The 18916-nt window shown below is 35.4% G+C and overlaps 1 protein-coding gene across 2 annotated transcripts in view; it reads left to right on the top strand.

Annotated features, from left to right (window-relative positions):
• RAB18 (RAB18, member RAS oncogene family) overlaps positions 1-18670 on the top strand; it is a 36154-nt gene extending 17484 nt beyond the window's left edge. The window contains exons 3-8 of one of the 2 annotated variants that reach the window (XM_010381416.2): positions 5327-5388; positions 9990-10076; positions 10973-11045; positions 12210-12328; positions 12403-12469; positions 16377-18668. In XM_010381416.2, the coding sequence (XP_010379718.1) occupies positions 5327-5388; positions 9990-10076; positions 10973-11045; positions 12210-12328; positions 12403-12469; positions 16377-16552 (584 nt within the window). In that variant the 3' untranslated portion in view covers positions 16553-18668. Of the gene's footprint in view, positions 1-5326; positions 5389-9989; positions 10077-10972; positions 11046-12209; positions 12329-12402; positions 12470-16376 lie in introns of both variants that reach the window. The other variant, XM_010381415.2, reaches the window with a different exon arrangement.
• Positions 18671-18916: the final 246 nt, after the last annotated feature.

Here is an 18916-nt window from a genome sequence, read left to right as displayed (position 1 = left end):
ATAAAATGTGGCATATGTATACCATGGAATACCACTTAGCCATAAAAAGGAATAAAATAATGACATTTGCAGCAAACTGGCTGGAGTTGGAGACCATTATTCTAAGTGGAGTAACTCAGGAATGGAAAACCAAATATTGTATGTTCTCATTTATAAGTGGGAGCTAAGCTATGAAGACACAGAGGCATAAGAATGATACAGTGGACCTTGGGGACTCAGGGAGAGGGATGAGGGATAAAATAACAGCACACTGGGTACAGTGCACACTGCCCGAGTGATGGGTGCACCAGAATCTCGGAAATTACCCTAAAGAACTTATCCATGTAACCACATACCAGCTGTTCCTAAAAACCTATTGAAATTAAAAAAAGTAAAATAAAGTATATGGGAGGATAAAAAAAAAAAAAAAAAAAGAGGGTGATGTGCTCTGGTTCTGCGGGGAAAGGAGGAGGGAGGCATGAAAGCTCCATGTTTGGGACCCTCCCAGATCTCATCCTTATGTGTTTTTCTTTTTGGTTGGTCCTGATATTGTAACCTTTGTAATAAAACTGTAATTGTAAAAATCTAAATAAAATGTAATTTGTGAAAAAAAAAAAGGAAAAAAGACGTTTTGGAATTCTGTCAGGCAATAAAAGTAATCAGTATTTTCAGTGGAGGTCTTGTGTTTAGGAAAATAAATAAACAGAATCTCCGACTGTTGTAACACTGTTTTTCCATTTAATTCTATCAGGGTTTGCTTCATATATATTGGACTTCTGTTCAATGGTGTATATGTTTATAATTGTTGTCTCTTCTTGAGAATTGGCCTTTTTATCAAAATATTTTGTCTTTGGTCTCCTAACAGTTTTTGACTTAAAAGTCTATTTTGTCTGATTTTAGTATAATTACCTTTGTTTTCTTTTGGTTACTATTTGTTTGGAATATCTTTTCCTGTCCTTTCACTCTCAACGTATTTCTAGACCAAAAGTGAATCTGTGATAGAAAGCATGTAGTTGAATTTTTAAAAAGTATTCTGCCAATCTTTTGATAAGAGAGTTTATTCTATTTGCATTTAATATACCAATAAAGAAGGACTTCTGCCATTTTGCTATTTATTTCCTTAAAGAGTTTTTGTTTCTGAATTCTTCCATTACTGCCTTCTTTTATGTTTAGGATTTTTCATAATAATATGCTTTGACTCTCTTCACATTTCCTTTTTTATCTGTATTCTATAAATATTTTCTTTGTAATCTGTTTCAGTAAATTCTGGTAGCTTTTAATCTTTCAAGGAAATTGTCCCTTTTATCTGGGTTGTCAAAGTTATTGGCATAAACTTGTTCATAACATTCTGTCATTCCTTTAACCTCTGTACAATCTGTGAATGGTGTGATTTTTTTTTTCATCCTTTATAATGTTTTTTGGCTTCTTTTTCCTGATCAATTTCACTAGAAGTTTATCAGTTTTATTGGTTTTCTTATAGAACCAACTTTTGGATTCATGGATTTTTGTTGTTTTTCTGTTTTTAATTTCTGGTTTGAACTTTATTTTCTTTCTTCTACTTCTTTGGATTTAATTTGCTGCTTTTTCTGTTGTCTTAGTTTAGAAGCCTAGGTCATTGATTTTAGGTTACTTTTCTGATGTGGGCATTTAGTGCTATAAATGTTCCCAAAAGTATTGCTTTAGTGGCATCATACAAATTTTGATGTTGTGTTTTTCTTTTCATTTAAAATATTTAATTTAAAATACTTAGAACAATTTCGTTATGATGTCTCTGAGTTTTTCTTCTTTTTTTGTTTTTTGCCAGGGGCTTATTGAGCTTTTTTGATCTGTAGATTTATATTTTTCATCAAATTTGAAATTTTTCAGCCATTATTTCTTCAGATATATTTTTCCTCCCTTCTCTCTTGTTTTTCATCAACTCCATTGTTTGCATATTAGCCGGCTTGAAGTTGTCCCACAGATGATCGATGGTCTCTCATTTTCTTTGAATCTTTTCTTTCTGCTTCCTTTTGGGTAGTTTCTATTGCTGTGTCATCACATTCACTGATGTTTTCTTCTGCAGCATCTAATTTGCTGTTAATCCCATCCAGTGTATTTTTCATCTCAGACATTGCCATTTTTACCTTTTTTTTTTGAGACAGGGTGTTGCTCTGTTATCCAGGCTGGAGTGCAGTAGCACAACCATTGCCCATTTCAGCCTTGACCTTTCAGGCTCAAGCCATCCTCCTACCTCAGCCTCCTGAGAAGCTGGGACTACAGGCACAAGCCACCATGCCTGGCTAATTTTAAAATTTTATTTTTGGCCGGGTGTGGTGGTTCACGCCTGTAATCCACTTTGGGAGGCCTAGGTGGGCGGATCACGAGGTCAGGAGAGTGAGACCATCCTGGCTAACATGGTGAAACCTTGTCTCTACTAAAAATACAAAAAATTAGTCAGGCGTGGTGGCGGGTGCTTGTAGTCCCAGCAGCTGGGGAGGCTGAGGCAGGAGAATGGTGTGACCCTGGGAGGCAGAGCTTGCCGTGAACCGAGATCGCTGCCACTACACTCCAGCCTGGGCAACACAGCAAGACTCTGTCTCAAAACAGAAAAAAAAATTTATTTTGTCAAGACAAAGTCTTGCTATTTTGCCAGGGTTGGTCTTGAACTCCTGGCCTCAAGCGATCCTCCCACCTCAGCCTCTCAAAGTGTTGGAATTATAGGCATGAGCCACTGTGCCCAGCCCATTTTCATCTTTAGAAAGTTCTATTTGATCTTTTTTTATGTCACTCATGTCTACTTAACTTTTTGAACATGTGGTGTACAGTTGTAACATCTGTGTCAGTTCTGAGGTAGTTTCTATTGATTGATTTTTCTCCTCTTGGACAAGACATATGCTTCTGCTTCCATTAATATCTTCTGGTCTCTCATTCACATATATCTACTGTTGAGTTCGTATTTTCTTTGTCCTTTTTCATGAAGGTTGTTTTAGTTAAAACTAGATAATATAATTAATGGAACCTTTGAAATAAGCAGTAAGTGCCACATGAAAATTTACCAGTGTGCCCAAAAAAAGATTCTTGCAAAGAAACTGAATTAAAGATCATATTAAAAATGCAAGCACAAATGGACAAGAAAAAGTTGAGATGACAGTTCTTCTGTTTCTGTTGTGAGCTCCATGTTATCCACATGAAGAGATTGAAAAGACAGTTTAATCAAATTTGGTAAGAAACTGGCAAAATCAAATCTCTCAAAAAGACTCCCGCTGCTGCTACCAATTAAGGCAAATTATCATCCACTTACAAAAGAGAAGCATGGTGAAGAAGCAGTTTTAGCATGTGAGATCTGAACAGCTCAATTGCTACATGTGAGATTCACTTGCTGCATGTGAGATTCACCAGAGGAACCTAGGGAAGATGACTGGGGACTTTAGGGGTCTGGATTTAGATTAGGTGCCCCTTCAGGCTACCTGTGTCTGTTAGCTTTGATGGCAGGACGACAGTGGGCAGTGTCTCCTGTGGATAGTATTGGTAAGTTTCAGATATAATATGTCAAAAGCATAACTTAGACACATTGTTAGTTATTCACATGCAAATTATTCTTATGTCAGAAACAGTCATTAGACTGTTGACAACAAACATGCAAAACCAGGAAATAAGAAAAGAAAGTGGAGATGGGGTATGGGAAGAAAACACATACATTCTGGAAGTGGTGGGTTTCTTTTCTTGGGTAAACAAATTAGCTGATAGTTAGGAAAGATGTTTGTCTGCTCTTGAACATGTACCTGGGATTATTAAGAAAAAAAATTAGTTATTTATATACTTCCTGAAAAACTTTGAGAATTTAACTGTAGAGTGTGCATGACAGAGGCTATCTCTGTGTAATGTCTGCCAGTGGCTATCATTTAGTACCTGCACCAAATCAGAACCATTTTCCTTTTCTGAATTTTCTCAGGCTTTGTGCTTTTTTTTTTCTTTTTTCTTTTTAAAAGCAATAGGAAGAAAATGTAGATAATTTCATGTTTATGTAGATGGTTCCATTTTTAAAATGGCACAGTAACTTCTTTATGTAGACCTGGTAAATAAAAGATTATTTAGCGTGTGGGATTTTTTGTTTGTTTGGCTGTGAAGAAATTTTATATTTAGGTTTTTCTTCTGCTGTGTAATCAGCACTGTCCTTTTACTAATGGTTGCCCGTCATTCTAGGCTTTATCAACTCCTTTATCACCCCAGCTCAAAACACCAAACTTAAAAAAATACATATTTGGTATACAGAAAGACCTGGCATAATGCACATTTTGAATGTGCATTTTTATTACCGAATTTGTATTTGTAATGGATCACCACAAGTCTTCCAAGAATTACGAATATATTTCCATATTGGTGACAGGTGTTCTATTAAGCATTTAGTATGTGAGGGTGCTGTTCATCTTCGTTGGGGCTGTTCTGAATTAATTGTGACAAGCTAATAAGATCTTTTGAAAGTTTCTTTCCAAGCTTCTTGAGCTAATGTTTTCCCTCTGGCCAGTGGGGTAGACTGAACTCTTTAAAGACCTGTGGGCAGTTGCTGTTCATTTAAGCCAGATGGCATGTGTCAACTCCTTTTCCTGGAAAGGGAGAGGTTTCTTTTTTGGCTGCTGTAGTAAAGCCTTGTGTGACTTCTTATGAAACTCTTTTCTTTACATACATTAGTACTTACAGAATCTTTTCATAGAACTTTGGGCACTCCTCTTTCACTTGTGAAGATTCTTAGATGGTTGTATATAAATGTTTTCATGTATAAAATCTTTTATTGAAGTTGTGCTGTAGCAGGTTATCATTGATTAGGTTATCACATAAAAATAGTGTTTTTTAAGGATAAAAACAAAATAAAGAAATTATATGACAGAGAGTGAGGGACCCTTTTATATTTTTACCGGTTCCCCAAGCTGCTTACAGTCAAGATCTGAGTTAGTGGTTGGCTGACAGTGGACAGCACTCTTAACGGTAGCATGTGGATGCTTAGGGAGCCCCTGGAAGCTGCCATGATCCACAGTCAGCCATGCATAGTCTTCTTTATGTGAGCACTGTAATTGCAGCTCTTGACTTTTAACACGCATATAGTGAGTTATCACCTTAAACTGAATTTTGTTTTTCCTTTTTGGAAGAATGGAAGGTAGGTGAATGAGTGAATTCTACAAGCATTTGATTTTTATTTATCCTGATTAAATCCTAAGATCCTGGATTTTATCTCCACATCCAGAATTCTAAGAATTTGGGGTGTGAACTGGGCATGTGATAAAGGTGACTCTTCTGTTTTCTGGTTTTCTTGGTAATGGATTTTAAAAATCTGTTTTACTGGGAGACTTATCAAAATTTTCATTTCTTTAAGGTGTTGACTTTAAGGTGAAAACAATTTCAGTGGATGGAAATAAGGCTAAACTTGCAATATGGGTAAGAGTTTTTAAAATGTATTTTGAAAATATTAAACTTTACTTTTTAAGGATGCAGAAATTGATTTGTGTAGTGTTCTAGAGGTGGTGAATGAACAATTTGTATTAAATAACTTTTGGGAGATTTGATACTGATTAAAGGATAAACAGAGTAATATAATTGGGTAATTAGGCAGCTATGTTTTGTTTAAATTTTTACAATGCATAATTCTTTATGAATACTTCAAAACAGAACAGAATATCAAAAAATCATCTCATCTGCCAAAGAGAATCATAATTGGATATATTTCTTTAAGTTTTAAAAAGACCGTCTAGACTGAACTAACACTAAAGGTAATTGTTAAGGGGAGGAGGAATGACGTGATGTTTAGGAAAAATTTTATTTTTCTTGTTTGTTAGTATAGATATTTATAAAATTTGAGGTTTCAAACTTTGGGCTTATTTTTAATGCCTCATTTTTCCTTACTGACTTCTTTTAATTTTCCTGTGAATCCAACCATTCCGATCCCCATTGCTGTACTAGCTAGACCTCCTCATGCTAGTGTCAAATAAGGTAGCATTAACTGTCAAAAATATCCAAGATGCTTAGTGTCTATGTTTGTCTCTCTGTGTGTATCCCTTTTATCGGTCTATTTACCCATCTACATACCGATCTATCTATATCTGTCTCTCTAAATATGATCGGTACTATATATACATATATTAATTCTAAATATATACTGTTTTATATATCTAATTTCCACATATGCTGTGATAATTATACATATATGTTTGTAACATAAGAAATCATATTAGAACTGATCAGCAGTCATCAAATCGAGACATATTTCCACATGGTGGTTAAATGCTGTTTGTACCTCAGTCACAGATTGAAAACAGCAAGTGTTCATGCATTGTATGATGTCATATTTCTTGGCATTCTCTGAATGGCACACTGTTTCTAATACACATTTATCCCCAAATAACAAATAACTGTAAGTATGTTTAATGTTTTTATGTCAGTTTTTCCTAACATACACTACTTTAAATTTGTTAACCTGTTTGCCCCTTTCCCGCAAATATATTTAATATCAATCAGAACAGTAATGTCTAACAGAGAACAATTTGGAAAATGTTGGACTAGACTATGGTAAAATGTGTTGAACGATGTAAGAATGCTGGCTTTTTCCATACTAAAGTGGGGGCCTGATTTCCATATGCTTTTCGTGGTTGATTTATGATCCCTTTCCGTCCTTGCTGCTGCTTTGTGAAATATACAGATTAGAGTAGTATCTGAGGCTTGCTGGTTGCAGTGAGATTTTTCTCTCATAGTTTTGTTTTGTTTTAAATTTACTTTCTAGTTCCTGCCTAATAAAAAGGCTGGCAGGTATTATTTAAGAGACATTTTTACCATAGGCCTATAAAGATTCTTTAAAGAAGAGAGATTTTTCCCCCAGCTGTAAGAATAATACAGGGTCATTCTAAAAAGGATAATTGAGACAGTAAGACAGTAGTAGAGAAGAATGTCCATAAAAGTATACCACCGAGTACATTTTAGTGAGCATTCTTTAAAAATCTAGGGATATGTATACATACCACTATACATACGAGTATGTGAGTTTTCCAAAACAAAGGGATTATATCTTACATTTTTAAACCTGTTTGTCCTCCTTTCCTACCACATCACCCCCACACACAGTATGTGCTGTATCCATTTAGATGGCCACCTAGTATTCCATTTCATAGCTGTACTTTAGTCAACCTTCAGTGAGAGATACTTACATTTTTGCCAGCTTTTCACAAAGATTAGAGCTCTTTGAGCATTCTGATTTATACGTCTGTGTGTACTTGTCCAGTAACTTTAAAATGTGTAGCTGGAAGTAGAAATAAATATGAAGTCTTAACATTAATGTACACCAAAAAGCTTTTTTTTCAGTTTATAGTCCCACCAATTATATTCATATTCATTCTGCCACATCCTTATCTGTACTGTTACTATTCTTTGTTTTTGCCCCTGAGTGTTGCTGTTTTACTTATATTTGCATTTCTTTTGATAAGAGATTTTTGCCTGTTTATTGATCATTTTAAAAAACAAGTTTTCTTTTACATATTTTACCCATTTTATATGTTAGCATTCATCTTTTTTGTCATTAAAATCTTTATATAATAAAAGTATTAGCTCTTTGTCGTGTGGTACAATTTTCTAATCTATCATTTGCCTTTAAAATCGTGTTTCAGTTGAATATATGTTTGTGTTCTTGTGTGTGTGTAATATTAACTGCCATGTGCTACAGATTTTTTTTTTCCAGTTTGTCATTTACCTTCCAATATTGTTAAGGATGAATGTGGGGATGGGGAGGTGAAGAGGAGGTAAAGGATGTTCTTGTCATACCAAGGTTTTAATATTTATATGGTTAGATCAGCTATTTTCATCATGGCATTTGGGTGTAATGTATTTAGGAAGGCCTTTCCTCTCCATTAGAAATATATGAATCCATATTGTCTAATTCTTCTATAGTTTTATTTATAAAATAAAATTAGTTTCTTTCCTACTTGGAAGCTTTTTCTAGGATGAAATAGAATAGTTAAACATATCCCTGCCCCTCCTGCCTCCTGAAAGTGCATACGCATCATGACCTTGTTTTCTTCTACTGCCTTTTTCTATGTCCGTACTTCACTTTTACTCCCTCCATCTATTATTAAGCCTTTCTAGATCTTTCCTAGCCCTGAATTTCCTAGCCCTGATCTATGTATCTTTCAGTAATTTCTTCTCTTCTTCCCCCATCAGAAAATAAAACCACAGGATAGAGACAAAAAGCTGTACTTCATTTATCTTACAGATGTTATTTTACCTACCACATATTCCTGTTTTGAAAACAAACACAAGCAACAATCTAACTTCTATTTAAGCATATACACTTTATAGTTACTATAAATCCTGATCCAATGCTATTGCACATGGTTCCCTCCACCCTCTAAATTATAACACCTATTTAAACATTTTTATAAGTGAATCCAAAAATGGCAAGGCTCTAAACATCTGGCCTAATTATTAATAAATATTCACAAGCAAAGTTTCAAAGTCAAGTGTAGTATTTCAACATTAAAACTTCCTTGCTATGGTTTTTACTTTTAAAACATCGGGATTTATGGATATTTTAACTGGAATTGCAGTTCTGATTTTTATGTTGTGTTTCATTAAGGCAGTTTTTGAAGTTGATCTCAATGAAGACCAGAGAGAACAAAGTTCATGTTCACTTGTTTTTCTGCCAGCTCTGGAAGTTATGGACACAGTTTCCTTATGCAAATAGAATAAACTTTTTTCCTGTTATCACAAAGTCTTGGAGCTAAAATATTTCATACTTGGTCTTTGCCCCAGACTATTTGTTATGAATATAGAACAGTGTTCCATGTATGGAAAAATAGCTGCTTCTTAAATTTCCAAATTCACTAATTCACTGTTCCAAACCCAAGGTTTGTCTTTTCAATAATGGCTTTTCTTTCCTTTTTTTTTTTTTTCTTTCTCTCTAAAAAAGATAGTCTGTACTACTAAAAGTTAAATGCTTAACGTGGTGCAATTCTCGAAGTTATAATGTATCTGGATACTGAATAATTTGAATATTGCTAATTTGTCATTTTTTGCATGTAAGCAAATCGCTAGGATGCGTTCTCATAATGATTTGTCATTTTAAAATATACATTTTTTATTGAGTTTTTATGAATCAGATTGTGTGAAATAGGTACTAGTACAAGGCTATAAAGAGCATTTCTAGTTTCTTATTGTATATATTACCAATTGCTTCCTAAAAGCGGTGACACTTTTACTGATATACATAGTAATCATTTTACTATGATATGCATAGTAGTTATATCTTTTGGCTTCTAGGTTGATTACTTTTTTTTCCCCTGCAAATTTGGGTTTTGATTACTTGAGCATAGTGATCAAAAAAGATCACTGGGCACCCATGTGCCATTTCATTAATGATTATTAGACTACAATATTGACTTGTCTCATGTTACCAAAGTTATAATCTGCTTTAGATAGCAAGTTCACTTTGCTTTAAGCAGCTTTTAATTCATATTATTGTTCTTGAAAAGTTGAGTAAATATGCAAATTGAATAATTTTAAAATCCAAAGCAGGTTTTGTAAGAAACTTAAGAGGCAGCAAGAATTTTTGTAAAGAGAAAAATAGTTTATTTTATAAATTTATCTGTTTAGAACATTTACTTTAAATCTGTTACTTCTTCACTTAAGCATGGCAGGGTGGGGATTAGTTTCTGTGGTGGTGAGAATCTGGAAGGAAAGGCATTCAAATTTATGTAAGTATATCTGTGAAAGAGTGGTGAATGTTCAAAGTGGTTTACATTGAAAAGTTACTTTCCTCTTAAGTTTCTCTTCTGGGGTTATAAATGACCGCAGATCCTCCCTACTGTGTTGCTGAAGCCCCCTCAAGCCCCTGGTTGGAATTCCTCTCCAATCTTATAAACCTCTTACAGGTTATTCTAACGCTTTTTATATCTAGAGGAGCTTCTGCTTGTCCCATAGAAAACCCTCATTTACAACAGTGGGACTGGTAGCTAAGTTGAGGTTTGATACATGTGTTTACTTTTACTTTTCTTTAGGTTACTTTGCATCAGCAGACTGCAAACTTTTTCTTAAAGAGCCAGATAGGAAATAGTCCAATCCTGAAGTGGGCCATGTGGCAATACGTAAGCAAACAGGCCTGCTGTGTTTCAATAAAACTTTATTTAATAAAACAGGTGATGGGCTGAGCTGCTTTGTATAATCTTAGGTACTTTGAATCCATAGTCCAAGGATAGTGGAAAGACAACAGAGAGAAGGAATTGGGCCCGGAAGTAAAGGCTTATTAAATAGGTTCATTCTTTTTCTTTTTCTTTTTTTCCTCAACAAATTCTGAGCAACTGTCTTTTTTCAAGAATTGCTCTCAGCACAACAGTTAAACTGGTGATTAAACAGATGAGTCCCTGCTTTATGAAATTTACATTTTCTACCTAGTATACATTGTTCATTAACCCTAACATGAGTCAGAAACAACATGTAATAAAGAATGGCTTGGTTATATGCATTCTCTCAAAAGGAGATACGTAGAAAACACTTAAAAGAGCCCAGCCTAAAAATCTGTTACCTAAAGTAAGACATCCCCATAATTTTCTTCAAATCAGTGGTTCTCAGCCTTGATTCTACATTAAAAGCACCTGGTAAGATTTTTTGAAAAATTCGTGTCATTGCCTTAGACCAATTAAGCAGAAGTTTTTTGGAGGTTAGACTCAAGATTCCCAGAAAATTTCATTGTGCAGCTGGAGTTTAGAACCATGGGTTTCATTTCATATATGATAAAAATCTTAAATTCAAAACAGCAGAAAACCTTTACATAGTTTCATTTTTCTAGAGAGCAGTAATTATAAGTAATTTTATTTTGTGACATTTGTCAGTAAGTGAACACATCTTATTTAAGTTCCAGTTTTTTAATGAGCTCATGCATTAATACTATTTTTAATAATGCTGTTTGACTTTCTACTCTTAAACTAGTATATTGAAGGTCTATTTATACTTTGTTTAATTTAATAATAATGATCATTTTTAGGATACTGCTGGTCAAGAGAGGTTTAGAACATTAACTCCCAGCTATTATAGAGGTGCACAGGGTGTTATATTAGGTAAGTGTTTACTTTAATGTACTATTTAAAAATATTTATTGGAGTTTCTGATTTTCCTAGTCTGTGAAAGTTAGTGTGTTTTTGTTTTACTTCTCATTAGAGCTACTTTTATGTAACTTGTAGTTGTATTAACTTCATGTAATATTAATGAATATTAAAACTTTTGATTTTAGTCTTTTGTCTAGCACTTAAAAAATAAAGACAAGACTATTTGGTTTGAAAACACATGTCAATGAGAACGTAATTGATGATTAATCAGCATATGTTGGACTGTCTTGGAGTTTTGCGGAAACTGGGCGTCAGTCATCAGCATATTAATATTTGCTGCAGTTTATAAAGGACGAAAAGTATTTGTTGATTAGTAGAATCTGCTTTATTAGTCCTAAAAATATCACAAAGCACTTAACACTATTGATTTATAATCAAACAAAATTTAGAAACCAAATGTGGCTTCTCGGTGTAATTTGTTGAAAAGTGGTTGTTCTTGATATTCCTGGGAAACAGTTTAAAATGAATATTGATCAGTTGTATTAATAGGTAGAATTCTCTTTTTTTAAATATGATGACTTGGTAGTGACAGCCTTTTGGTTCAGCATCTCTTGAGTTTGTAAAACACTTTAATAAGCTTTTTGTAATGCAGAATGACATAAGATGAAAGTGATAACAGGAAGACCATTAGGAACCCATCCACTAACTGTACTACTATTTTTTCAAAGCTGTAAATTTTGGTTCTTGTAAGAAACAAATTAATGGGGTCATAGATGTTTACATTCATGTGTTGTTTTTTTTTTTTTTTTTGATATTTTGCCACAGATTCGAATCTAAACACTCTGGTTTTTGGATAGACCTCATTCATCACTATGAATGGGAACAGCTGTTATTTTGCTTTAATGGGTATTAAATGAGTTTTCACTTATTACACAGGATATAATTTCATTTCTGTGACAGTATGTGTTAATAGGATTGAAATGTGTGTGTATGCTTTAAAACAAAACACTTGTTTCTTCCATTTGGATCAGTAGACACTCATTATTAATTGTTGGAGACAATAAAAAACAGACTTGCCTATATTGCTTAGTAATGCTAACTCCTGGCTGCATATCAGAAATACACCATTGCTTCTTTCTTGAATGCTTATTTAACAAATGACTCCTTTTATTTCAGTTTATGATGTCACAAGAAGAGACACATTTGTTAAACTGGATAATTGGTTAAATGAATTGGAAACATACTGTACAAGAAATGACATAGTAAACATGCTAGTTGGAAATAAAATCGATAAGGTAAGAAGGTAGACACTTGGCATTTTGGTTCTGTATTTTGGTAGCCTTTCTTAATCATTGCATTTATGTTTTAGGAAAATCGTGAAGTTGATAGAAATGAAGGCCTGAAATTTGCACGAAAGCATTCCATGTTATTTATAGGTAGGTGTGTGAATGAATATCTATCCTTTCATTATTAATGAGGAATTTTTAAATGGAATTTTTGCTAAGTTTATTCCTTTATGAACCATAAAATGTATTTAGAGTATTGTTCCTAGTTGCCCTGTGTTACAAAATCTAACTATATAACAAGGTTCTTTATTCTTCTTTCTGTAAAAATGTATGATCATATTATGTAAAATCATATTTTAAAAAAGTCAAATCATTCCTCACAGGATATAATGGCATTCAGTAAAGTTTGGCACCCAGTGCTAAAGTTGTGCCTTGCTGATCCATATGCTGATACCATCAGCACCACTTGGGAGCTTGTTAGCAGTGCTTCAGCTCAGGCCTTACCCCAGATTTTCTGAATTGGAATCTGCATTTTAACAAGCTCTTCATATGGTTTGTATGCACATTAATTTTTGAGAAACATGGCCCAGCAAGGGTTGCCAAACTACAGCCTGGTCCAAATCTGGCCCCACCATTTGTGTTGGTACACAGCCATGTCCATGTGTTTACATGTTGTCTGTGGCTGCTTTTGTGCCATATGGCAGATTTTAATAGTTACAACAGAGGCCATATGGCCCACGAAGCCTAAATATTTACTATCTGGCCCTTTACAGAAAGAGTTTGCCAACCCCTCATCTAGAAAATTGGATGAGCCATATCAGAATCACCTGGGCCCTGTGCCTTATTACAGGTTTGAAAGGCAGTTTATTAAAAAGCACTCTAGTTGATTCTGATGTGAAGCCAGCTTTAGGAATTACTGATTTAACCATTCTATGGTGTTAGAAACTACTAGGAATCTGCAAATGAAGTTGAGAGGACTTCATATATAGATAGAAGAAGAGTGGAATTAGTGGAAAGTATTGAGATTTTCAGAAAGGAATTGAGTACTTTTACTTGCTGTATATCCCTGATTTCCATACATTAGTTTACCCAATATTTATTGAACACTTGAGATGTAACAGTGGAAAAAACAGACAAACTTTCTGCCCACATGGAGCTTACATTCTAGTAAGGGAGACAGACTTAAATAAGTAAGTAGTGCTATGAAGGAAATAAAACATTATAAGGGGAGAGAGAATGACTGGAGTGGGGACTGATTAGGGAAAGTTCTTAGAGACTGTCCCATTTGAGCAGAAATCCCTCAGGTGAGGATCTAGAGCAAGCTTGTCCAGCCCACGGGCTGCATGTGGCCCAGGATGGCTTTGAATGTGACCCAACACAAATTTGTAAACTTTCTTAAAACATGAGATTTTGTGAGTTATTTTTTTAAGTTCCAGCTATCATTAGTGTTAGTATATGTTATGTGTGGCCTAAGACTATTCTTCTAATGTGGCCCAGGGAAACCAAAAGACTGGACATCCCTAGTCTAGAGGGAGATCATCTCAGGCTGAGAGAAGAGCGAACATTTCCTGAGGTAGGAACCAGGCTAGTGTGTTAAAGGAACAGGAAGAAAGCATGTGTACTGGAGCATAGTGTGTGTTAAGAAGGCAGATGGTGAGAGATGCCATTCAAATGGTAAAGAGATGAATTGTGTTCCAGTTGTGGTGGAAAGCAGGGAAGCAGCGTGTGACCTGAACTCTAAAAAGATCCTGTTGTGTAGAAAATGGACTAGGGGAAACAGAAGCAAGAGACTAGTTCTTCTCTTGCAGTGGCCCAGATGAAGGAAGCAGTGGTTTGACTATGTAGCAGTAGAGGGTGGTGGAAAACTGGTAGTTCTGGGAGGTACAGTGAAGGTACAGCTGACAGGATTTATGGGTGGATTGAGTATGGAGGATAAGAAAAGAGAGCAATCAGGCGGGCACGGTGGCTCATGCCTGTAATCCCAGCACTTTGGGAGGCCGAGGCAGGTGGATTACGAGGTCAGGAGATCGAGACCATCCTGGCTAACATGGTGAAACCCAGTCTCTCCTAAAAATACAAAAAATTCACTGGGAGTGGTGGCGGGCGCCTGTAGTCCCAGCTACTGGGGAGGCTGAGGCAGGAGAATCGCTTGAACCTGGGAGGCATAGCTTGCAGTGAGCAAGATCGGGCCACTGCAGTCCAGCCTGGGCAACAGAGCGAGACTTCGTCTCAAAAAAGAAAACAAAACAAAACAAAACAAAACAAAAAAAAAAAAAAAGAGAGCAATCAGAGATAACTCCAGGTTTTAGGCGTGAGCAGTGAGGTAGATTGTGCTGCCAATAATTGGGATGTGAAAGATTGAGATAAGAGCAAGTTTAGGGTAGGGAAGTGAGAAATCAAGAATTTCACTTTGACATAAGAATGAGACATTTTTCTGATAACCGGTGGATGTGGTGGTCATTGGCATTTAGGTGGCATTTAAGATCATGTGATTAGATTGGTGACTTCAGGAAAGAATGTGGATAGAAAAAGGCTGAAGAAGCCTGGGCGACATAGTGAGACCTCATCTCCAAATAAAATCAGCTGTGTGTGGTGGTATGTGCCTGTGATTCCAGTTGCTCTGGAGGCTGAGGTGGGAGGATCACTTGAGCCTGGGAGTCCAGGGCTATAGTGGAGCTCCCACTGCACACCAGCCTAGGTGACAGAGTGAGACCCTGTCTCAAAAACGAAACAAAATGAAACAAAGAAAATGGCAGAAGATTGAACCCTGGGGGACTCCAGCAATTAGAGGTCAGCAGAAAGAGGAAGTGCCAGCAAGTAAGTCTGCACATGACATGCCAGTGAGATAGAGGATTTTCAGGATGTTCAGTGTCCTGGAAGTCAAAGGAACAACTTGTTTAAAAGAAGAGGAAGTGATTAGCAGTATCAAATACGAAAGATGTCAAATAAAATTAGGATGTTGGATTTGACAAGATAAAGGGTGTTGGTGGTCTTGGAAAAGAATGATTTCAGTGGAGTGGTGGGAATGAAAGCCTAATTAGAGTAGTTTGAAGAAAGAATGTGAGATAAGACGGTAGAAACAGCTTATGTGGATAACTCTTTAGAAGAGGTTTCAAAGAGAGTAGAGAAATGGGTGGCTACAAGAAGGGCATGTGGCGTAGAGAGCAAGTTTGTTTTTTAATAGGATGGAAAATAATTTGGCAGACTTTTAGGCTGATTGGTATGATCCAATAGGGAGAGTGTTTGATCCTTCAGTGAATGAGAAGGGGTGGGACTCCAGGAACAAGAGAAGGCGATGGCTTGGATAGCAGCAGGGACAGTTCATCCGTTCTCACAGAAGGGAAGGCAGAGCATGAGGATACATATGCAGGTAACTTGGTAAATTTATTAGTGGGATGATCAGGTAGTTCTTGCCAGATTGCTTCTGATTTTCTCAGCATAATGCAGCTAGATTATTAGCTGTGATAGAGTTTTGAGAGGCAGGAATAAAGTCATCATCTCAGACAGTGAGAAAGATCACCACTAAGGAAACGTAGGGTTGGAAGCAGTGCTGAGTGTCCACTTAAGTTTCACGAGCAAACATTTGCTGTGGGACCAGTGTTCATGGTGGTTTGTCATTTTGTCCAGCTACCTGGAGCTGCCTGATTATTAACAGAATAATCAAGTTAATTGTTTAACTTGTATGAATTTCCTTATTTTAAAATAGGAATAGTATCTGCCTTGGGAGCAAGTTGTAAGAAGTAACTGAAAGCTTAAGGAAAAAACTTTCACATGCTAGTTAAGTAGGGCTTTACAAGTTATACTTCTATCAGTTTTAAGATTATAAACCAGTATTTTTTTGGTATAAATTTATACACTAGTATTCTTATGGATAGAATTTAAGTAACTCGGTTTTGAGATTTGGAAATTCAGTAGTTATTGACTGTGGGGAAAAATTGCTGATTTGGATCTTAATATATTGTAGGCTGATATTTATGCCCTGATCGTTTCCCAGAAAAACATGAGAATATGGCCAGAAAGGAATATACTATGAATGACCTTTTTCCTTGAATTTCAGAGGCAAGTGCAAAAACCTGTGATGGTGTACAATGTGCCTTTGAAGAACTTGTTGAAAAGATCATTCAGACCCCTGGACTGTGGGAAAGTGAGAACCAGAATAAAGGAGTCAAACTGTCACACAGGGAAGAAGGCCAAGGAGGAGGAGCCTGTGGTGGTTATTGTTCTGTGTTATAAACTCTGGGAAATTCCATCTCTTGCATATTTGATCAGATAGTGACATCTTTCTGTATATAAACTCTTTAACTGCTATTTTAGGGACCTTGCAGTTTGCACATAATTGTTTTATATCATAGCAGTAAATATTTGCAAGAAATCCCACTCATCGACCCTGGGTAAAATGTTATGGTAAGCATGCACAGTTTGCAGTCTACAGTTTTTTTATGTAGCACAAAATAGGTGTACCTTTATAAGTACATTCAATTTTATGATTTACATTTATCATGTAATTTTTAAAAAAATCCAGCTATCTAGTATATGTTGGTACAAAGTCTGCTTTTGCTATTCTTTTTGCTTAAATACTCCTATCATTTTCTGAATTACTTGGTATGTAGAACTCCTAGACCCACGGGGAAGAATAGAGGTATCATCAAACGTGGCAAATTTTCTTTCAGGAATAATAAAGAGCATGATTCCACAGCTTTTCTAGGATGTTTGAGATTCTTTTTTAGTACGAAGCAAAATTCTCATTACAGAATGTAGCCCAGGCCAACTTATAACTAAATCTCTATTTGTTCTGATGATGCTTCTAAAACAGCACTGATAGGTTAAAGAAGCTTGGTACTTTTAATTTACTTCAATGATTAGCTCAGTTGCTTAACTGGAGTTTTAATCCTGTGATATGTACATTGGATTCATGACTCTGTGCAGCATTTTTAGTTATGTGGTGTTTGGCAGAATGACAATAAGGTTTTCCCCCATTTTGGTTTCAGGAGGATATGAATAGTGTGTTTATTGTGACTCCTCGTACTAACCACTTTTAAAACCAACATCTTTTTTCATAAATGTTGGTAGTATTTGTCCAGGTACCTCAATTGTAGCTTGTGTAATGTTGATGAATAACTGTATCTTATGGCTTCCATAATGGCTAGTTGACATTCAAAAACCTATTTCTGTGTTTTGAGGAGTGGGGAAGAAAAACACCAAATGAAAATTTGAGAAAGGCGTATTACTTTCAGATTCTGATGTGTGAGGGAAAATACTGTCACAATGAAAATCTTGACAGTTTACCTAACAAGTAACCAATAGTTCATCAAAACCAACTTGTACAGACTAATAAATCTTTTTCATAGTATTCAGTTTTCTCACCTCTTGCTATTGTATATTGTAGATTTTTTTCACTCATGTGTTATTTAATTTACACTGATCTCTGCTATTTTAACCCCCCATGTAAGTTATTTGTCCTTTAAGGTTGGTTACTATAATACCCCTTAGTAAGATTCCAGTATTAATTTCTGGGCAGTTTGTTCTCTGTATACAATTGCAAATGATAAGCATTTTTGTGAGTGACCACCTTTGCAATATGTGTTAATTTACTTCATGTTGGGTTCTTTCTGAAATGTACATCTTTACACATAAAAACCTCACGTTCTATTTGATTTACACTTCCTAGTCTACATTACATGTGGTTGAAGGTTTTATACATTCTATATGCTTTTACTAAATATACAAGATTTACTACTAGAAATTTGGAGAAAGAACACTAACACAGGTCCTTGTGATTTGTTCATGTTATATTAAAACTTGAGATTTGTGTATTTATGTAGAGTCTGTATTGACAAGACTGTTGTTTTTTGCTCCTTGAGCTATATAATCATCTGTGTATTGGATTGTTGTCTTGATTTGGTCTAAATTTGAGTATATACAAGTTACTTGAATATAACAAAAATGAATTTTGTTTGATAGATTTATATTGTAACCTTTTTCTAGTTCTTGAATAAATATAGCCTGCCTTCCCTAGATGCATTTGTGCAGGAAGTATGTACATTTCCCTATTACTCTCATCAGCTGAGGAATATGTACTATGGTGTTACTGAAATTATATTATGTGGCTTTCATTTTATTATTTTGTTGCAAGCTTAGTGTTTTGTAGTGGAGGTTTTGTAAGTGAAACAGTTGTAATATCTAAAGTCAGGCACCTAGTAGCAGGGTTTTGTTAATTCTTTTCAGAATCATTGCAGCAGTCTTAAAGGGTCTTTTGCAGATGGTACAAATTAGAACAATTAGAATGTAGTATTTTGAGTTCTAGGAGTACTGAGATTGACCCAAACAAATAAAGAACTATTCAATTTCTGAGTAGCAGTTAACATTTATTGAAAGCTTCCTTGGTGCCAGGTGCCATTCTAAGTGCTGAATTATCTCATTAAACCTCACAGCAACCTTAAGAGATTGTCCTATTATGCCCATTTTAAAGGTGAGGACAACACTATGTAGGTATGTTGGGTAACCCCCAAAGATCACATAGCTACTCAGTCATTGAGCTGGATTCCAGTCATGGCATTTTTACTCCTGAGCCCGTACTCTTCACCATCACTCCTTTTA

The sequence above is a fragment of the Rhinopithecus roxellana genome, chromosome 11, assembly GCF_007565055.1.
Source record: "Rhinopithecus roxellana isolate Shanxi Qingling chromosome 11, ASM756505v1, whole genome shotgun sequence".
Classification (NCBI taxonomy): domain Eukaryota; kingdom Metazoa; phylum Chordata; class Mammalia; order Primates; family Cercopithecidae; genus Rhinopithecus; species Rhinopithecus roxellana.
This window is presented reverse-complemented; position numbering and strand designations above follow the sequence as displayed.